General features: G+C 37.6%; 3 protein-coding genes across 3 annotated transcripts in view; 1 reads left to right on the forward strand and 2 right to left on the reverse strand.

Annotated features, from left to right (window-relative positions):
• The window catches only part of LOC134655718 (uncharacterized), a 57,211-nt gene extending 47,844 nt beyond the window's left edge, over nucleotides 1-9,367 (reverse strand). Inside the window, exons 1-3 of the mRNA XM_063511182.1 lie at nucleotides 9,173-9,367; nucleotides 312-461; nucleotides 105-227 (exon numbers count right to left, since the gene is read on the reverse strand). Of these exons, the coding sequence (XP_063367252.1) occupies nucleotides 105-227; nucleotides 312-461; nucleotides 9,173-9,252 (353 nt within the window). The 5' untranslated portion in view covers nucleotides 9,253-9,367. The remainder of the gene's footprint in view (nucleotides 1-104; nucleotides 228-311; nucleotides 462-9,172) is intronic.
• Nucleotides 9,368-11,853: 2,486 nt separating this feature from the next.
• LOC134655726 (uncharacterized) lies at nucleotides 11,854-12,435 on the reverse strand. Its single transcript, XM_063511193.1, has one exon. It carries the CDS (start codon nucleotides 12,433-12,435, stop codon nucleotides 11,854-11,856), a length of 582 nt encoding a protein of 193 aa, XP_063367263.1.
• Nucleotides 12,436-13,229: 794 nt separating this feature from the next.
• LOC134656775 (cleavage and polyadenylation specificity factor subunit 6-like) lies at nucleotides 13,230-14,517 on the forward strand. The gene is made up of 2 exons (XM_063512301.1): nucleotides 13,230-13,250; nucleotides 13,504-14,517. The coding sequence occupies exon 2, from the start codon at nucleotides 13,510-13,512 to the stop codon at nucleotides 14,515-14,517; it is 1,008 nt and encodes a 335-aa protein (XP_063368371.1). The 5' UTR covers nucleotides 13,230-13,250; nucleotides 13,504-13,509.
• The last annotated feature ends 603 nt before the right edge of the window (nucleotides 14,518-15,120 follow it).

The raw sequence follows: 15,120 nt of genomic DNA on the forward strand, positions 1-15,120 counted from the left end.
CTCCTCCCTTTCCACGTATCCTGGTTTTGACCCGTCTCCCTTCAATTCCTGTTCAATCTTGTTATATGATGCACTTATTGAGGGGAATGAAAAGGAAGCATTACCTTCTAGCCTTCTCCTTTTTCCTGATAAGCGCTCTCGGCGGTGTGCTGCTAAGTAGGCCAGCTGCCGCTCCGTTGCCGAGAACGTCGAGTAAGTATTCGGACTGAGCGAAGCGAGGTTGGGGTCTACTTGAAATGCCCTTCTGTCATTTATCAATGTTCTTAATCTTGTTAGATGATATATTGAGGGAAAAGAAAAGGAAGTATTACCTTCTAGCCTTCTCTTTTTTCCGGATAAGCGCTCTAGGTGGTGTGCTGCTTAGTAGGTCAGCTTCTGCTCCGTCGCCGACGTCATCGAGTAAGTAATCGGTGGAGCGACGCGACGGCGGCGGGCGACGCATCACGACCTCTGCTACGTCACTGGAATGAAAAAGTAGGGATTACAATCCCATAATCAAGTCTACCCTTCAGCCCTTTAAGGGATTTCCCTGATAAAAACTATTATACACGGACTTAGGACATAATAGTTTTTATCACGGACCCTACTAGGAGACGGAGTCCTCGACTCAAACCATATCGATACACAATTTCATCTAAATTAACTTAGCATGTTTAAGCGAGAAGAGGTCACGGAACACACAGACATGATAAAGTTACATTTACATTTTGTGATATTAGTGGGAATAGGGATAGTAGGGATGTAAAACCAGTTTTAGCGATAAATGGGAACTTTAATTCGTGTACCTAAACTTGTAAACGTTAGAGTCGGACCAAGCTAATTCTGCATGCCATTTGTAATAACAAAGTGTGGGCAATGTAATAATGTCATCATCATCATCTTCCTCGCGTTGTCCCGGCATTTTGCCACGGCTCATGGGAGCCTGGGGTCCGCTTGGCAACTAACTCAGTAATTGGCGTGGGCACTAGTTTTTACGAAAGCGACTGCTATCTGACCTTCCAACACAGAGGGTAAACTAGGCCCGTATTGGGATTAGTCCGGTTTCCTCACGATGTTTTCCTTCACCGAAAAGCGACTGGTAAATATCAAATGATATTTCGTACATAAGTTCCGAAAAACTCATTGGTACGAGCCGGGGTTCGAACCCGCGACCTCCGGATTGCAAGTCGCACGCTATTACCGCTAGGCCACCAGCGCTTACTAATAATGCCATCATTAATGTAAAATTTCTATGACAATATGTGTACTTTGTTCTGAGCAAGTCGGTGTCAAGTTAACTGCGACGAACTCTACTATTCAGCCAGTTAATCACACATAAACGTATTTATAAACTTTATTGCACAAATTATATACAACAATGTACAAATGGCGGACTTAATGCCAAGTGGCATTCTCTACCAGTCAACCACAGGGCCAAACAGAGATACATTACAATCACTACATAGTATAAAACAAAGTCGCTTCCCGCTGTCTGTCTGTCTATCTGTAGGTATGCTTAGATCTTTACAAGTACGCATCGGATATTGATGCGTTTTTTTAACAGATAGAGTGATTCAAGAGGAAGGTTTATATATGTATAATTTGTTAACCCGTGCGAAGCCGGGGCGGGTCGCTAGTTTATCTATAAATTACAAACAAAGTCTGAACTATGTTTTTGTTATTAACAGCAATAATCGCCTGTACGATAAGGACTAATAATAGCAAAACGCTTCAAAGCTATTTCAGTAAACATTTTACAGGATGTATAAACAGTTCCATTGTATGGAGGCGGAAAAGATGAGTTGTTTAGTGTTTAGTGCATACCAAGGTCTTGCGTAAATATAGTTTTTAAGCGTTTTGTAAGATAGTTAGTGAACATATCTAATACTTAGTCTAGACCTGAATAATCAATTAACCAGCAAACACCATTAGGGCTCATTTACTTAGACGGCGCGCAAACTCGTATACCTACGATTTTAGTTACATTGCGGACCATTGAGGTAGCATCAATTCAACCGACCGATCAAATGACGCAATGTAATGAAATTCGCATGCGAATTCTCGCATCGTCTAAATGAGCCCTTAGGCCCTGCACCGACGGAACGGCAACGGATTCTTTGGCATATTACCGACGCGTTCTCAAGCATGCCAAGGTGTGCTGTGTGCTTGGGAACGCCGAGGCATCCCTCAGGTGTTCTCAGGCATACCAATAATGTGTCTTAGACATGCCGAGGCGTTCTTAGCATTCCTGGATACCTTCGTATTCCCAAGCATATCTCAGCATGCCTGAGGACATGACGATAGTGGGCACCGGGACTTACCTATCAATGTTGCAATTATACTCGTATAACATCTCTTTCAGTTTATAACAGGTTTTGAAATGTAAATTGCGGTAAGCGCCCATTAAAATTTGTCACAAAATTGTTAGCAAACCGCTAAGGTATGTAATTACAAACAGCAATTCTTAACTGACCATCATTGAACCTTATTCCTTTAGTAATAAGATTTACGAAGCGTTTATCAAAAGTGTAGGTACAAAATATTCAAATCATGATTGTCCGAAAACCGTGTCCGTTTGCGTTCGTAGGGTCACGGCCGAGCGTAATTCACACTATTATGTAAAAAACTCACTATTCTACGTATTCTACTGTAGAATTTTCACTGTCTAACAAAGCAGATAAACTAATTACTAAGCAGATAGCAAGCGATACTACAATTTTTTTATATTAAAGGGGAAAAGGTTCCCCACAAAACAGATGTTTGATAGCGAAAGGGATCACGTTGTCTTTGTCTCTCACTAACGCCTGACACGGACAGAGAATCCTTCCTAAGATTTTCTAAAAAAAAAGTATTGTGTAAGCGTAATCGTAAATGACGGAGTGTCCAAAGAATAGGCTACATGACTAATTTTCATTTATGGTATCAATCGATCGGGTTTGTTTTTAGGATCAAATGTCTATATGGGACCCATTGCGTTAAAGTAACACAAAAGCCAGAAATTGTAGTCAAAGGCCGACAGTCGCACTTCACTCGCGAAATGCCCTAAACAAAACGACAAGGTAACGTGACGTCAAGGTCTCTGGGAGCCCATCTTGTAGTATGGACAAAACAAGAAAATTGCGTTTTTGTCGGTAAAATATTGCGTTTATGTATATAGTTGCTATACAATATTATTTGGATGAAATATAAGGAATCGAATGGTACCCTTAATTTTATCGTTTTTGGAAGTTAAAAAAAAACTTAAATTTTGAAACTTTCAGGTCCTGTATTTTTGTAATTTTTCAATATTTTATTTTAATATCCACATTATTGTGATAAATTGCTCGTTTGCTATCTATTTTACTAGATTTTATAAAATTCAACATGTCTATTATACCTGGTTTGCATAATTTTTGCCAGTTGGCCCACTTACACCATTCCACTAACCCGGGGTTAATCCGCTAAACCTGGAGTTACTATAGTTACCAGTACAATTTGACACTGGGTTAACGGATTAACTGCTTAACCCCGGGTTATAGGGATGGCGCAAGTGGGCCGTAGAGAGGCTTTATTACATAGTCAAAATTGTGTATACTACATTATTATTGTCATATTGTGTGTTCTACTTCTACTTTGTGCTAAGGTGACGGGCGGACAAGGTCGTAGGGCTAGTGTGCAGCATTAATGATAACTTACAATAGATAACAGCACCACGTCATTTATCTGGCGAGCACAATTAGAGACATAAGTGGTTCATTGTCAACCTTAATTCAATGCAATAAGGCCCACTTGGTTAGGTGTGCTATCGACAGCTTACCTACGAGGGGCGTTCAAAATATTCTCGGTATTGATATCTTACGACCTCTTCTAAAATTTCTTTCGTTACTGGCCGCTAAGGTTTATTCATTGACATTAAAAAAAAGTATAATTCGAACCGAGATAGTCTTTTGTTTTTCTGCAATTGCTGAACAAACATGAACATCCTGTGCGAATTGACAATGTTAACTAAATTAGAACATCGATGCGTGATAAAATTCTTGACAAAACAGGGTAAAAATCAAAAAACCATAAAAGAGGAAATGGATTGTGTTTACCGTGAGTCTGCTCCTTCTTTATCTACCATTCAAAAGTGGTCAAGCGAGTTTAAACGCGGAAGGGAGAGTATTGAAGATGACCCTAGACCTGGCCGGCCTGTAGTAGCTACTTCACAAGAAAATATTGATAAAGTGGAAAAACTTATATTGGAAGATGGTCGAGTGAAGGTAAAATCTATAGCACAAGTAACCAATCTCTCTATTGGTACCGTACATGATATTATACATGACCATCTTAATATGTCAAAAGTAAGTGCAAGATGGGTTCCGCGAATGCTGACTCGGCTTCAAAAAGACATGCGTGTAGCTTGTTGTTCCGATTTTATTGACCTGTGCGGTGAAAATCCTGATGAGGTGCTGCAAAGAATAGTTACTGGAGATGAAACCTGGGTTCATCATTATGACCCAGAGAGTAAACAAGAGTCCATGCAGTGGCACATTAAGGGTTCAGCTCATCCCAAGAAGTTGAAGGTCATCCCTTCAGCTGGCAAGGTCATGGCCACGATATTTTGGGATTGTGAAGGAGTATTACTAATCGATTATAAAGAAAAAGGTGTAAATATCACAGGACAGTACTACGCTAACATTCTACGTCAATTAAAGGATGTAATTAAAGAAAAGAGGCGAGGAAAGTTAACCAAAGGTATTCTGCTTCTGCATGACAACGCCCCCGTCCATACTGCTCATATTGCCAAGGCAGCTATTGTTGAACGTGGGTTTAAAACTGTTACTCACCCACCGTATAGTCCGGACTTAGCCCCCAGCGACTTCTTTTTGCTCCCCAATCTTAAAAAGGATCTGCGTGGAAATAAATTTTCTGACGATGAAGCATTGAAGGCGGCAGTGGAGGAGCATTTTTACACGAAAGATAAAAAATATTTTTACGAGGGATTAAAAAAAATAATTGATCGATCTTTTAAGTGTATGAACATAGGGGGGGAGTATATTGAAAAATAAAAATATCAAACTTTTCGTACTTGTTTGTTTTCATTCTCATACCGAGAATATTTTGAATACCCCTCGTAATTAGTCAAAATAGTTGAAGGTGGTATCGTGGTAGGAAGCAGGGATCGGATACCGGTATTTGTTGTATGGGAACGGAAACGGTATTTTTTCGTTCTTTGCTAATTACTTCATTTCTAATTGGGCAATCTAATAATACGAAGTCGTTACCTAAACACACAACTGAGTCCTACATTTCGAGTATAAAATAATTCCAAAAATATGGTTATTTCGATGTTTTTGCAAAAAACCGGTTCCGATCCCTGGTAGGAAGCTTCAAATTCAAAACATCTTCAAAGTTTATAGAGCTTATAGGCAATTTTCTGTGACTCCATAACATGGGTATTGCAAGCGTAAATTCAAGTATTCGAATTATAAACTGAAATACGATACCATACACTAAAGAAAAAGTGAGTCCACGGTGGTCGAGGCGGGAATCGAACCCGCGTCTTCAGCTTATACGCGGCGCAGCTTTGTTCCCTAGTTTAAGTATGTGATAACAGGGTTGAACGTTTTTTAACTAACTCCAAGACTATATTAGTTATCCAAATAAAGATATACAGATACAGATGATGTTAACCACCGTTTTTGCGGTGTCGCAGGTATGTAAGCTTTAACGTAAATAGATGGCCTACGCCAAACTCATTAGCAAATAATGTTATTCTAACCGGTATTTACGGTAAAAAGGTGTCAAGTCATGACCACGTTTATTATGTAACTTTTAGAGTTAGTCTAAGCCCGTTTCTACACTTGTAAGTTTTACTTACGTATGTAGGGACCGGCGCACTCATTCTTTCTTCCGTGGTAGGGACAAAGCTATTTGTTAGAATGAGATAACGATATTCATCAAAACATACAAGTGTAGAAACGGGCTAAGGTAATTTGCATACATCAGGGTTTTCGGTGCGGGAATGTTATACACTAGCCAAATAACAGGTAAAAACTGTAAAAAACGATACTAATTTAACATTTCTAAGCACATTTGGACCTTACTACCTACGTTTAATTCATAGTTTGGTAATTATTTTACAACAAACAAGGTTATAAATACACGAAATCATTCCCGCACCGAAAACCCCGATGTATGGTAATTTGCAACGATTTTTGAGAGAGAAAAGTGTGGAAGTGTCATAGTAATTTGACGTGTATGATGTATTTATTGAAGGTTATATAATTGTCAAGGAATTTATTTATTACATATTCTGTACATTAAAGATAGAAGGAATAAACATACTATTTTTGTAATATAGGTACAGCCTGGGTCATCCTAACACTACCAAAAAACTTCTTAGCTTCCATGTACATTTCTGATTCAAATTGTAATTATTAAAACATTACACATTTTACGGTTACTTACAGGAAATCTCATTTAAGCACTTTCATGTCTGTACACTAAAGCACCTTTGAGTACATTTGATTATTTACTGAAATCTTTCACCGAAAAGAAAACATGATTTTGTTAAGATTTCAATTAAATGATCCTTTCTCTATCAACTCAGCTGTTGTTAATTAAAATTATCAGTTCCAATGAGAATTTAAATGTCTTATGCATATGTATTCTAGTAAATATAAAGAACTACAAAACTATAAAAACGTAATAAAAACCAAAGCGCAACTAACAACAGTTTACCAACTAATTTCTGTACAATCTGCTATCTGATCATAATTCCCTATTTGCTCTGCTCTTATCAGCTGATGGGCTGATTGTGATAATGTATCTCTGGCATTAACAAGCTGTTAAGCTTTTTATAGATGCAATATATGTGTCATACCGCTGCAAGAGGTTCGAGACAGGATGTGCGTCCTTGACTTTTGATAAGCGTACTGTAAACTCAGGTAACTATAGTTGAACTCAGGTAACTATAGTTGTTATGTACAACTATCTATGGTCTAGTTTTTAATGTTAATTCTTAACAAGCCTTTATGATTTATACTTGTTACATTTATTTTGGAACTTAGATACACTAATGCTCTTTCTATATTATATACTCAACATAATTTGAAAAATACTTATACATATTTTACTGGAACTTGAATTTGGACCATAGTTGTAAGTTGTGGACTAAAGTTACCTGATTTTACAGTACCTATTTTGTTGTGTGTCTAGTTATTTTCTGCAGTCCTTGAAAACATTTTCCGCAAACTAGAATGGGGTCACATGGGCCTCAACATAGATGGTAAGAAACTAAACCACCTTAGATTTGCAGATGATATTGTATTATTTGAAGAAGATCCAAAGAAATTGCAAGGTATGATTGAGTCACTGTGCAAAGAAAGCAAAAATATCGGGTTAACAATGAACACCACAAAAACAATATTAATAACCAATTCAATAAAAACAGAAATAAACATAGATACGATCTCACTAGAACATGTAGAAGAGTACACATACCTTGGCCAACTAATATCTCTGGTAGACCTAACTAGCAAAGAAATAAATACAAGAATAACCAATGGATGGAAAAAATATTGGTCTATGAAAGAAGTAATGAAGGCCACTAATCTCAGCATTACCACAAAAAGAAAAGTATTTAACACATGCCAACACCAACAAAGTCACAAAGTGGCCAGGATGCCATGGCAAAAGGAAGGCGGGAAAAACCCATAACAAGATGGTCCAGGGATATCATAGCCACAGCTGGAGAAAATTGGCTAATCAAGGCTAAAGACCGAGAAAGGTGGAAAGATATGGAGGAGGCCTATACCCGACAGGGGTCCTTAATATAGTAAAATAAACAACAATACTATTAGAAAACTTTTATTATGCAAACTATTTAAGGAAAAATAAAGGCTTAAATAAATAAAAATAGAAATTTAACACATGCATTACCCTGCATTACATATGAATGTGAGACATGGGCACTCAACACAGAGCACCGAGACAAGCTTCAGTACTGCCCGAGGAACAAAGTATGACAGGAACACGCAGACTAGACAAAATGAGAAATGAAGACCTGAGACAAAAAACAAGTGACTGACATACTCACTAAAATAGACCAGCATAAGTGGAGATGGACTGGCCACATGTTGAGAGACAAGCAGGAAAAATGGAGTAGGATCGTAACGGATTGGTACCCAAGAGATTGCACACGGAGACAGAGGAAACCTTGAAGAAGATGGGAGGATGAACTCAATCTTACAGCGGGCCCGAAATGGAGAAGAGTGGCCCACAACAGACCACAATGGAAAGAGCTAGAGGAGGCCTTTGCCAAGCGGCACACTGAGCTTAGAGACATACTCTAACTCAGAATAAAAGGGCTTAATAGATAGTGTTATGTATAGACAATGAGGGTAGGTTTTGACATTTGTGTACAAAGTGAGGTAGTTGTGAAAAAACAGTCTGTCAACGCGAACCTGGACCAGTGCATGTGCTTGGACCCTAAACTGTGAGCTATATCAGTGGCGACGAGAAAAACTAGGACAATAGTGTGCAATTACAGTGTAAAGTGTGTGATTTGAGTGAAAAACGCATAAAAGTAGGAAACACTGTGCAAAATGGGCATCAAGTTTGGGGAGTTTGATGTGGCACATGGTAACTGTGCTGTGCTGAGCTGTGTATAAATAGATAGATTTGGTTGTGTGTCTGAAGAATTAAAATAAATCCTCCTTCCTATCCTTGATCACTTTCTACTGGTGTCTGGTTGAAGGTTCAATTTTAGGCAAAAAAGTGTATTTTTGATAGTGTTCAACCAAAGTTTTGGTTTTGGCAAATTCAGCATTGGAGAATAGAAAAATGTTTTAATAAACATTTATTGAAATTTTCAATTGTGACAATTAATGTCTACTAAATCAGAAGTACAGAACAATCTTACAATATTGTGTATTGCAAAGTGGTGAAATCGTAAAATACTTTGTAAAACCAGACTAATCAAAACATAAACACTCGATAATCATAACATAATTTTCTACACAACAAAAACCAGAAATAAATACAACACATTCCATCACAGGCATCACAGCTAATTGTAGTCCTAAAGTCCACTCTGAACTCGGCCGTATAATCACTCCATTAGATTATTAGCAACCCATAAAACTCTCGAAACCAACTGATAACTGCGTATCAGTAACGATTTAACCTAAACCACTCAAACACATTAACAAAATAAAAATACACATACGGGTCTTCTTCGGAATCCGATTTGAAGTTAATTTGGAATCCAAGTTTTTTCTTCCAATCCTTATCTAGAGACAAATCCATGTTTTTTCCCTAAACTTTTAATCACGACACTATAACATGACTCCAATTTTCACACACAGAACGCACGTTAAGAGAAATTGTGTAGCTTGGGAACGTTGTCAGAAGCCACTATTGTTATAGAATCGGTAAAAACACTTCGTATTAAACAAAAACTACAGTAAACACGGATAATGTAATCGCTTCGGCTAACGCAACAGCCGACACGTATTTTGGTCTATTTGTCTTGATTTGATTATTTTGACATTGACGTTTCAGGGTTATAGTGCTGCCATACTGTTTTGTAAAATATCTTGAATTTTGAATTAATTAATAACCAGGGGTCGGACAAAAAGTGCGGATGACGTCAAACCACTTATAGGATGATTTCAAATAGTATTTTTGATTTTCATAAACAATTATCACTTATCACCTCTTTATTAAACGATATCGCCACTTGAAATGAGTACTTAAGTACGTTTTTGACTGACACATTGTCAATCAGATGAACAATAAATTGACTTCGTTATTGTTTAGCTATTGTATCTTCACGATTATATTTAGCTAAAATTTTTATTTACTAATGTATAAGAAAACGCTCTAAAATGTCATCTTTACTCGAATATTGTGGCAAGTTTCGTGAAATTTATTTTAATACTACATCACCCTACCACCTGTATTATTAATTCCATGGATTTATTTACGATTATTTTGTTACTTCATTAATACTACTTTGTTACTACATGTCACACGGAAGTTTAAATACAAACTCAAACATCATCCTGTGTGCAAGATTACGTCATTTTTACGTCATCCGCACTTTTTGTCCGACCCCTGTTAATAACAGTTGTTTGCTTAATATAACTTTCATAATAATTTCACAAATACAAGAATAAGAAATATCAAGGGGTAGATAGAAACACATTCACATAAAGATTAAAGATCTCAATATGATAATAAAAATCACGTTTATATTTGTTGTTCCTCTACAGCTTTGAATCTTAGACAATAGAATGTATTATGCTTACAATCAGATATTAAATATCATTATTTTCGTTATACATAAATGTAATATGCTTAAGTAAAATAACTTAAATTTAATTCCAGATTTTTATAAAATATCAGATTTTATTTATTTGCTGGCAACATCTTTGCGCCTACCATAGACAATAATCATGGACAAGATGACAGCAACCAGCTATATTTTTCTATTCATAAAATATTTTTATTCAAACATTAACTGTCATTCAACTTCATATTCTATAGTATTTTAATGGAATAAAAGTGCAAATGGTGTATAATTTTTTAAACCACTAAGCAAAAAATAAAGGTGCCCTATGACCAGGCGGACCGTAGAGATACCCTGGTCTAAAGGGCCAAGGTGGTTTCTGTGGACTGGCTTGCATCCACTCTTGCCCATACGGTAGCATGCCTGGATATGGCTGACCTTGCTGGAACGGGTAATATGAAGTTTGGGGCATTGCAGCGTAGTTCTGCTGCGGAGCCTGCGGAACATGCGGCCAATGTTGAGCGCTGGTGAAGACTGCCGCCGTCGTTGTGATAGTAAGAAGTATTAGAAACATAGTCTGAAAACCACAAATGTAAGTAATTACACGGTTATATAGCTTTATTTAAGCCTATTATTATATCGGTTTATTATATTGCCAACGTGGATGTGGATAAATATTAACTGTTAGACCACTACAAACATTGATATCACTACAACGCATGGCTAAAATACACGTCACACTAATACTACCGCTCTTTACACTACCCACTAAAGAAGTACGTACCAATACACTTATCCACTTATCTAATTAATCTGAATCCACCCCACCTGGATCTTGGATGGATCATTCTCTCCACTTTAATATAATCTAAGTAGGTAGGTACTTGCCTACCTGGATGGATCAATCAAAATATGAATGGATGGTTGGTCTATATCTATACCTATATATTATGTTTATACTTGGGTATCGTATGCCGCAGTGGATTATGACTCAGTTTATTTTCCCAATTTCCAATAAAGATAGATGCAATATAAATTTACCTACCTGTAGTTGTGTTGTTAGGCTTCAACAAGCAAAGACTGCGCTAAAACCCATGCTGCAAAGAGATTCGCAGGTTCTATTACGTAAAACAATCCATGTAGGTACCTACCTAAACCATACAAAGGTACTGGCTACATATGTATACCTACACTAGATACTTATGTAAGCCGTACGGACAATAAGAATCAGAACGACTGCACCTTTTGGTCGAAAATTTCGAAAGCCTTTTACAACTCCTATGTATTTTGCAGTATTCGTCGAAAATTTTCAGTCGTTTTTCATTGGGCCTCCTGCGATACACCCTGAGCCCCGCGATATCCAAGTATTTTCTTCAATATAATTTTTATCAAAGTTCTTTTCCCTAGAGTTTCTTTTACTCGGAATGTAGTAATAAAATACTAATAATATATAATATAATGTAATTAAATACTTAAATGAAATAAGTTAAATTAAAACACATATATTTACATCTGAAACAATTATATTTTATACAAATATTACAAATTTACATTAACGTACGCTTTTATAAATTTATTTACACTATAGCTTTAATAGATTCAAGGCTGCCTTTTTACTATGACCGACGAGACTTAAAACGACGCTTCCGAACCGAATCCTTTCCTTCAAACTCATCACTCTCACTATCCTTGATTTCCAACGCATTAGGATCCGAATTCTTTCCTAACTCCAACCAGTCCTTAGCCCGATCCTTCTTTATCTTTTTCTGATATACCACATAGCCATCATTGGTCACGTAAGACACCACCGGCGTGAGGACCTCACGTCTTCTCTTGTGATCTTTATTAGCTCTACGAGTTAAACTGATTTCAAGACTTTCAGACCCAGACATAGATCGACTATCATCAGAACCAGAAGAATCGGATTCCGATTCGTAACGTTTCTTTTTTTGTTTTTTCTTCTTCAGTTTCCTCGACTTTTTTGGCTTCCTTGGTTTCTCTCTGAATTTATCGGCTGTACGGGAATGGTATGGCATTACGACGCTTGGCAGTTGTGGCGGGCCGACGATTGGCATTTGCATTGGCATGGGTGGCATACCCATTGGCATGGGCATTGCTGAAGGGAACTGCATTGGGAACTGAGCTTGCGTGTGGATGACGTGGAGTGTCATGAATAGCGTGACATGGTGGAGATTCATCTGAAATTACAGTGGTTTACTTTAAGGCCATGGTCTTTGGAAGACGAATGACGCTTTACGTCTTGTACAACGTTATGATTTGGAATATGAGAAGTTATTTAGGAATATTTACAGATATAATTAAATTACTTAGACAGATAGGCCATGAGATAGGCTAGGCTACATACCTTGATATTTTAATTAATAAGTTGTCATATCAAACTATATCAAACTCTGTGCGACAAGAACTAGCGGAGTCAATCAAAATTCGGACGTGACTAAGGAAAACCGATAATACATGCTGTTAAATAGCGTAATTTTAACTCAACACAATGAGATTATTATGTAAGTTCATATGTAACGTGCTTATATACAAACATACATATTCGGCTTAAATCTAAGACGTATTGAGCATTCACAAAACGACAAACGTGTGTTTAACGAAGAGCACAGACATCTAGACTTGTAGCAGCTACCATCATGTATCTCAAACAAAGTTATGCTGGTCTTCTAAACAGTTTTGTAAACGGCCCCATGACTAAGTCAGTCTATATAAGTGTATATCGTACACTTATACCTAGATCCTATAATCCCGACTTACGTAAGCCAAATCGACAATAAGCACATTGTATGCTCGATTACGTAAATCTTACGTTATCGACTTATTGTCCCCTGGCCACCTGGCCTCGTGATTTTTGATTTACATAAAAGCGGCTCTTTGCGTATACGCATTTCAAGAAATGCTTTGGAGAGAGCAATTGGGATAAATAGACGAGTCTAAGTTAGGTACGGTGTGAAAAAATTGTCGTGGTCTCGAACTTGATGGTATTGATAAGGTATGTTTGAAAAATACATACATTTAGTATTTCATTAATCATTATAATAGCCGTGATGTAGGTACCTACTTATATTTAAATGGGTAATTTTAGACTCTGGTATATTTAGCCATGTTAATTAAAATTAGTTTACATACGTAATTAAGTAGGTACGAGTATACATGTACTCGTAGAACGTGAAATAGTGGATATTAATGAGAATTCATCAAATGATTCACGCCATATTTCATAAGTTTTATCCTCTTTTTCACAGATTAAAATGGCCAGGAAACTGTGCTCCTACGTAATCCTGGTAAGCTTCACGGCAGTCTTGGCCAAAGACCCTGAGCCTGAACTGCCACCATGTCCGACTAACTTCCAATTCCTCCCTCAAACTCTACCAATGCACTGCAAGATGACCAGCCAGCCCTTCCAGCCACCACCCTTGCCTCCGCAGTTTCCTCCTTTCATGCCTGGTCCACCAGAAAATCCAGGGAATCCTGTCCCTAGCCCACAAAAACCTCTGCCTGCTCCCTTCCCTCCACAAATGCCTATGGGAATGCCTCCAATGCCCATGGGAATGCCTCCAATGCCCATGGGAATGAGTCCACCGCTACCCATGGGCCCCATGCCTATGGGTTTACCTGGAATGCCCATGGGCATGCCAATGCTCGGTGGTCCTCCACAAGCCAAACTTCCAGTCATTGTCATGCCTTTCTACTCTCCTGATCCAGCCTATAAGGATCCTAGAAAAGATCCAAGAAAACCTTCTGAACCCTACAAGAGGAAAGTCAAGATTATCAAGAAATCACATCATCACCACGACTCTGATGACTCAGACTCGGAAACTGACACAAGCTCAAGTTCTGACACTGATTCTAGTGACTCTGACAGAAAACGTTGGACTTGGAAGAACCGCAGGTCTATGAGAAGACACAAGAAAATTAGGCATGCTAGAAAACGGGACTACCTAACGCCTGTCCTACAATATGTTAGCAAAGATGGATATGTTGTATTTGAAAAATCGATTTCAAAAAATGAAGCAAAGGATTGGTTAGGTGATAATAAAGGACCTAATGAAGAAACAGGTAACGCAGATAGAGCACAAGAGACAAACAATAAATATGTCAGGGTTGCAGACGAGGCGAGGCTACATAACAATGTTAATACTAGAGACTTGTCAAGAGAGGCAGATGATAAAGATGTAAATAAAAACATTCAAAGACTGCAAAGAAAAGCCCGTCAAAAAGAAATACAACAAGTCATGAAACATAAACAGCAACAGTAATATACCTACATGTAGATACACAGTCAGCAGCAGAAGTTGCTAACCGACTTTATTGTTAAGAGCATGTCAAGGTAATTTTGAACACCACGCCCGCTTAGCAACTTCTGCTGCTGACTGTACTGTATGTATAGATAATTTTGTACTTTTATAATTGTAAATAAAATATTATATTTGCATAAAGATTGTGTTATTTTGAACGTCAAATAGAGTATAAATATAAGAAGGCGCAAGTACTCAGGCGTCATCGTTTACTCATTTACAACATAATAATATTTCACCTCTGAACCAGGATAGTACCTACAACAAACAGGCTTTCCAAATACGTATGTATCTACCTTTTAGGTATCTAAAAGTAAAAGGTCTCTTGGTATCAATGTAACCTCTTCTCTGTGTCGTACCTAATAAGGATCCTGGAGAATTTTTTTGCCATGTTGCATTTTTTTCGAGAATGATTTTTTTTTGTTTTATAGAGCACACCGAGGTTTGAACCCACTAATTGTTGACCACCACATTCTAATGAAAGGTTAAAAGAGCTAGGTTTTTTTCTCATGACAGTATCGGTTATTAATGCATTTCAATTATGTTCAGTCACCATCAGATATA

Source organism: Cydia amplana, chromosome 2 (genome assembly GCF_948474715.1).
Source record: "Cydia amplana chromosome 2, ilCydAmpl1.1, whole genome shotgun sequence".
Taxonomy (NCBI): Eukaryota; Metazoa; Arthropoda; class Insecta; order Lepidoptera; family Tortricidae; genus Cydia; species Cydia amplana.